This window comes from Mastigoproctus giganteus, chromosome 9 (genome assembly GCF_048544385.1).
Source record: "Mastigoproctus giganteus isolate SK-2022 chromosome 9, ASM4854438v1, whole genome shotgun sequence".
NCBI lineage: Eukaryota > Metazoa > Arthropoda > Arachnida > Uropygi > Thelyphonidae > Mastigoproctus > Mastigoproctus giganteus.
Window position 1 is genome coordinate 92,334,108 of NC_143583.1, and position 7,406 is coordinate 92,341,513.

At 40.4% G+C, this 7,406-nt stretch overlaps 1 protein-coding gene across 1 annotated transcript in view; it reads right to left on the reverse strand.

The window, feature by feature from the left end:
• LOC150080543 (sodium-dependent serotonin transporter-like) overlaps positions 1-6,970 on the reverse strand; it is a 143,425-nt gene extending 136,455 nt beyond the window's left edge. The window contains exon 1 of the mRNA XM_090380726.1: positions 6,700-6,970. Coding sequence (XP_090236852.1) covers positions 6,700-6,970 — 271 coding nt within the window. The remainder of the gene's footprint in view (positions 1-6,699) is intronic.
• Between the last annotated feature and the right edge of the window lie 436 nt (positions 6,971-7,406).

A 7,406-nucleotide genomic window follows, 5' to 3' on the forward strand; every position in this document is an offset into this window, starting at 1 on the left:
AAAAGTTATCCATAGCGGTAGTGCCCTTTGGATAGACCTAGAACGGAGGACAAACAAGAAGTGACAAATTGTGAGATTCGGGAGGATAAAGTACAACAGTCTATCAGGAAGTCCCACAACTGGCAAATCCCAAGAATAGATAACATCGACAACTACTGATACAAGAAGTTCAGCTGCACACACACAGACACATAACGGAGCAGTTCACCCAGATATAAGACACCGTTAAACAATTCTAGAGTCTCTGATTGGAATCACCTATCTGAAGGCTAAGGATAAAAACACCACAAACCCAGAGATGTACAGACCATCACCTGTCTCCCAACGATGTATAAGATCCTGATCAGCTGCATAACTAAGAAAATATCAGAACACTTGGAGAGCCAGAACATCATGGCCGAGCAGCAGAAAGGATGTAAACAGATGATCAAAGGGTGCAAGGAGCAATTGACCATTGACGCGGCAGTTATGGAGCAGGCCTACAAGAAGCACCGCAACCTCTAAACAGCCTACATTGACTACGGCAAGGCTTTCGACTCCGTACCCCATACGTGGCTGATAGAGATACTGAAGATCTACAGAGTCAGCCGAACACTGAGACACTTCCTAGAAGCAACCATAGCGAAATGGAGGACCACCATCAAGGTTGAGAACATGACGACCAGATCGATCCCCATCCGAAGAGGAATCTTCCAGGAAGATGCTCTGAGCCCATTATGGCTCAACCCACTGGCCATCATGCTCAATAACAGTAAGTATAGATATACCCTAAAAGAAGGCAAGAAGAACCTGTACCCCCTCTCTCACCTGATATACATGGATGATATCAAACTCTTTGCTGAAACCAAGAATCAACTCCAACAGCTACTCCGGATCACCGCCATCAGATGCAACTGACTAGCCAAATGCAAGACTCATGGATTACATCTGGGAAATCCAGTAGGCTGAAACTACCAGCTGAAGACCGGTGAAGAGATTGAAGTCATGACAGAGGGAGAGACCTATAAATGTCTTAGGATTACGTAGTCTCACCAGTTAGGATACAAGGAGATCAAACCGCCTGACTAAGAAACTGGTTAAACTGAGAACCTGGTAAATTCAAAGTTGAATGGCAGGAACATGGTGACAGCCATAAACACTTACGCAGTCCCAGTACTAACGTACTCCTTCGAGATCGTAGATCTGACCAACACAGAGCTGGAGAAGATTATGAGATCTACCAGGATAATGATAACCAAGAGCTGTCAGCACCACCCGAAGGCGACCATCGAAAGAGTGACCATAGCCCGGAAAGAAGGGGAGAGGGGTTTGATTGACCTCACTGAACAAAAGAAGACGATTAAGAACCTGCAGGATTACTGCGCCATGTACCAAGCCATAAGAAAGATAGACAAACGACAACCACCACTCAACCTTAACAAGTGGACCCAACTCACACAGTCAGAACAAACGAAGACTGAAAGATCGGCAAAGAAGCTACAATGAAGGAGCTTTCCATGGCAGAAACTACAATGACCTCCATCAAGACTACATAGACAAGATAGCTTCGAACACATGGCTAACGAGTAGACAGCTCTTCCCTGAGACGGAAGGCTTTATGCTCGCCATCCAAGACCAGGTAATCAACACCAGGAACTACAGAAAATATATCGCCAAGGGCTCTGGAGTGACAGATGACACATGTCGATAATGCGACCTGGCCCCAGAAACAATCCAGCACATCACTGCAGGATGCAGGGTTATCACCTAGACGGAGTACACTCATAGACACGACCAAATTGCCAGGATAAGACATCAGAAGCTAGAGAAAAAATACCATTTGAGCAAAGAAAGTATACAGTATTACAAGTAAGAACCTCAGGCCGTACTAGAGACCTCTACTCGAAACTGTACTGGGACAACACCATAATAACGGACAAGACGATCTCTCGCAGCAGACCAGACCGTCATCGACAAGAAGGAAATCGACGTAGCAATGCCCAACACTAGCAACCTCTAGAAAACCTACGAGGTAAAGATCAGGAAATACACAGACTTAAGACAGGAAGTCAAAGAAAGGTGGCATATGGAACAAGTAATGCCCATCCCATTCGCCGTGTAAACCACCAGCATGGTGCCAAAGCCTCCATAAGAATCTAGCAGCAATAAGCTTCACAGAGAACACCTACATGAAACTCTAGAAGGCAGTAATCCTGAACATCTGTAGCATAGTCAGAGAGTTCCTCGACCAACAGTAATAATAATAATGGTAATTGAACAGGGGCTTAGAGGGGAACAGGTATCCTGTGTGTTATCAGACACTCAGCCTAAAACACTGATGGATCCAATATCTCTCTATTACAGAAGATTTAGGAGAAGTCCGGTTGGCCTGCCTCCCTAAAATCCACTCATGCACACCTTCTCGATGGTAAGCCCTGTTACGTCACTTAGGTGGCAACGAACGTGTAGAGTGGTTCTCTTCAAGACGCCTGGTCAGCGTGAAGAGGAAAAGACCAAACCCTCCAGCAATATGAAAGCACGACGAAACAAATGGCCCTCAGTCCCCAGCAGCTTTCACTCTCCCTCTTACGGCAGCGAGAGGATTAGAGTGGAAGCAGAGGGTGCTAAGAATCTCTGGGTACGACCAGGCTGCCATGCACGGAAACTGAACTTGGCCTGTTATAACGTAAGAACACTCATCGGTGAAGACAGGATATTAGAGCTGGAAAAGGAATTAGAAAATGTGAATTGGAATATCATTGGTTTGGCTGAAACAAGAAGAAGAAATGAATCACTTATAAGTTTATCAAGTGGAAATCTGCTGTACACCAATGGAAACAGTGAAAGGAGTGAAGGTGGAGTTGGGTTTCTGGTCCATAAAGATTTTAAAAACAACATTTTGGAATTCAAAAGTACATCACCAAGAGTGTCAAGACTAATACTCAAGATTTCTAAGAGATACAAGCTAAAGATTATAATGATTTATGCACCAACATCGAGCCATGATGATGAAGAGGTTGAAGAAATGTACACCGAAATTGAGAGTCTTCTAGATGAGCAGAAAACCCACTACACTATTATTATGGGGGACTTCAATGCTAAGGTTGGAAAAAGACAAAACAGCACAGAAAGGGGAACTATAGGAAATTTTGGAATTGGTGAAAGAAATGAAAGAGGTGAAAGACTTGTGGAATTTGCAGAATCTCAAGGACTGTCAGTAATGAACACTTTTTTCAAGAAACGGGTGAACAGAAAGTGGACATGGAAGAGTCCAAATGGATTAACTACTAATGAAATCGACTTCATCCTCACTAACAGAAGATATATTGTGAATGATGTTACCGTCCTGAATAAGGTAAATGTTGGAAGTGATCACAGAATGGTAAGATGTACACTTGATATAGATGTAGGAAAGGAAAGGAAAAAACTGACTCGAGTAAATAATACAAAGGTCTTTGAGATAACAGAAGAGGAGAAAAAGCAGTATGTACTGGAACTTAAGAACAAGTATGAGCTTCTGCAGACTGCTGAGGACCAAGATATCGACGAGGAATATTACAACTTTTTGAAAGTGATAAAGCCCAAGAAACCTATAGGGAAAAAGAAATTCAAAGAAGAAAAAATTAGTCAAGAAACACTTGTCATGATGAACCGAAGACGACAAATGAAAAGCAAGAAAAACACTGACAGGGAGAAAATTGAGTATACTGAGTTATGCAAAGCCATTAGAAAGAGACTCAGAGAGGACATAAGAAGATTTAACACAAGAAAAGTAGAACAAGCATTAAGGGAAAACAAAGGATTTAAATCAGCAGCCATGAGCAGTAATACAGAAAGACAAATGATACTGAAACTGAAGAATAGCGATGGTGTACTTATAAACAGCAGAGAAGGCATAATTCAAATAGCAGAAGACTACTATAGAGAATTATACAAGGAGCAGGGGAATGAAGCCAGCAGTGGGGAAGATGGATTGCAAAGTAGCAACACATACGACATACCCAATATTCTTCCTGATGAGGTAGAACATGCATTGAAGAAAATGAAGAATCAGAAAGCCCCGGGGGAAGATGAAGTTACTGTAGAGTTGTTAAAATTGGGAGGAAGAGACATAACACAAAAACTGGCAAGGCTCTTCACAAAGTGCATTAGAAAAGGTGTGACGCCTAAGCAGTGGAATAATGCAATCATAGTTTTGCTGCATAAGAAAGGAGATAAATCAGAAATTGGAAATTATAGACCAATTAGCTTGTTATCCCACATCTACAAGTTGTTCACAAGGGTCATTACTAACAGATTAGAAAGAATACTTGATGAGAATCAACCGAAAGAGCAAGCTGGCTTTAGGACAGGATTCTCAACTATGGATCACCTTCACGTAATATCACAGCTAATGGAGAAAGCAAATGAATATAAAACACCATTATGCCTGGCATTTGTGGATTATGAAAAGGCATTTGACTCCATACAGCATAAGGCAATGTTTCGGGCACTGGAAAGACAAGGCATTGATACCCCATATATTATGATTTTGAAGAAAATATACGAGAGTGCTACCTCCTTTATTAGACTAGACAAAGACAGTAGGAAATTTAAAATTGAGAAAGGAGTTCGACAAGGAGACACAATATCTCCGAAGCTGTTTACTGCTGCCCTTGAGGAAGCTTTCAGAAGATTAGACTGGTCGCAGAAAGGAGTCAATGTGAACGGAGAGTACCTAAACCATTTACGATTTGCAGACGACATTGTGGTCATAAGCCATGATCCCAAAGAATTAGAGGAAAATCTTAATCAGTTATGCACAGCTAGTAAGGATTTTGGACTAAAGATGAATATGGCTAAAACAAAAGTAATGATGAACAAGTATGCCACAGAAAGGGAAATAATGATTGAAGGAGCAGTAATTGAAAAGGTGGAGTCATATACTTATCTGGGACAAGTTATTAGCTGTAATAATGATAAATGGCTGGAAGTCAAGAGAAGAATAAATTTTGGATGGATAGCATTCAGGAAATATAGTCACATACTGAAGAGCAATATCCCAGTTTGTCTGAAACGTAAAATAATGAACCAATGTATACTCCCCACCATGACTTATGGAAGTGAAACTTGGGCACTCACCAAAAGAATGGAAGAGAAGCTGAGAACTACACAGCGAAGAATGGAACGAATCATATTGGGAATCAGACTGTTAGATAAGAAGAGAAACACATGGATTAGGCAACAAACTCAAGTAAAGGACATTCTTATCAAAACTAAAGAACTAAAATGGTCTTGGGCAGGACACATAGCTCGAAGACATGATGACAGATGGACTAAGAAAATAACAGAATGGTACCCAAGAGGAGCTAGAAGAAAACCTGGAAGACAAAGGCGGAGATGGATAGATGAAATTCATGAGTTTGTGGGTAGTAAATGGATGTCCAGTGCTCAAAACAGAAGGAACTGGAAAGTTGCTGGAGAGGCCTTCATCCTGCAGTGGATTGAAAATGGCTGATGATGATGATGATGATGAATTGAACATAACCGACGACCCCATGCACTTGGTAGCACGTGCGAAAAAAAAAAACTCATAAAGGAGAAAAGGGTTGTTATAATAATAACAATAATGCAAAATAAAGTGGAGATCAAGTTTGAACATTTCTGTAATTTTTATTAAACTATTAAACATTTGAGCAAAACAAGTATATTTAGAAATCTAGAAAGCATTTATCATATGAATAAAAATGATTTTTGATCACTTTGATTTTGAAAATCCTAAAGGCCTTCTAAAATGAGTGCTAATCAACTTATCCCGATTTACGACTTAACATAATATCTGTAAGCAATCAGATTGTAGTTATTTAAGTACCTTCCTTTTTAATTAATGTCTGAAAAAAAAAATACTTATTTGCTAAAGTTTCTTTTCTATTAACTGGTATTAATATTTCTTGTATTCACGTAAAAAACTTTGTTTTAGTTCTTCCCAATAAATTAGCGCTTAATTTTAGAAGAATGCCCCCAGTCCCTTCCTCCCCCATACAAAAAGTCATCGCAACGGAGCCTTAAGTATTTTTTCTCCCAGTTATTACTATTTATTTTCTCGTTTCAGCTATCGAAACCGCCGGAGTGTTTTCATCTAGCAGATTTTCATAATCCTTTTCTTCAATGAAAACGATGACTTCAGCGACTTTACCAGGCAATTAAATCCGTATTTTAAGAGAATTTCTGCTTTGAATGATGAAGTAAGCATAATATTAGCGACCATCATAAGGGGTTTTACTGAAATCTTGCAGATATGGCGAATATCCGGATGCTAAACAGTATATTCTGCTCATTACCCGTTCAGTTACTGAATAGGTAATGAACTGTGGAAAATATTAATTCTAACATATATCTAAGACAGATTTATAAAACATATGTATATTTTACGAATAAAACCTTTCAGAAATACCTGGTTCTTTGCGATTAATATTTTACCTTTTTTTTTGGTATAGAAACTCAACTCCTTAGAATTTTCTTTACTGTTTAAATAAAAAAAAAAATAAAAAAACTAGCTCGTTTTAAAAGTTCTTTTAATGATTAATGGATAATTCAATTGCGGTAGTTCCTCTATCCTGATAAATTAAACAACCGGAAATATAATTTTTAACTATAGGAAATGGGATTAAGAGAGAGAGCATGGAACCAGAGATTCCATGATTACAACACTCCATCTATTCCACATTCTAAGTGACCCACCTCCACCATTTCTGTAGCAGATGAAAGGGAATCTCCAGACGTTGCCAAGGTCTACAGCAAACCCGATTACTGCTAACAGGAACTCGATTTTCTTGTCCCATGTCTCTCTTCCGTCGCTAGTCAGGATCGTCAGTGTCGTCGGCTTGGGTGATCCCACGATGATGGTGTTAGAAACCGAGCTCCCTGATAAAGTACTCCGAACTTTATCCTCGTGAAGTTCAGCTGTGAGGGAGCACTTGTCCGGCAGAGAATTTGAGGACGGCAGAGACATCGTTTCTCAGATTGAGTTGCTCTGCTATCACATGTGTACGCAACACGTTACAGTCCGTATCTCTGGACAACTTATAGCGATGCCTTCAATAACTTCGCGCATGGAGCGCGTTTAGAATGCAAGGGATGAATGCGTGCGGTAGATGTCCGGCAACCGCACATAGTGTCATCCAACTGTTGCGGCATAGGGGGCAGCACTGGAATAGCGGATCGAGAGAGCGAAAAGGCAACTGTGGAAGAACTGTCAGGGTGTGTATATGTCTGTCTATATGAGTGAGCGAGTGGAAGAGATAATGTTTGATAAATGTCTCGCTTGACAGAGGATATCGGGAATTCTGTGGAAACGTGGAAACTGTCGCAGATATTAAACAAATGAGGCTTGAAGTAAAAAAAAAAAAAAATCCAGAGAAAAGAAGGTGGGGGGGGAAGTGAAAGAG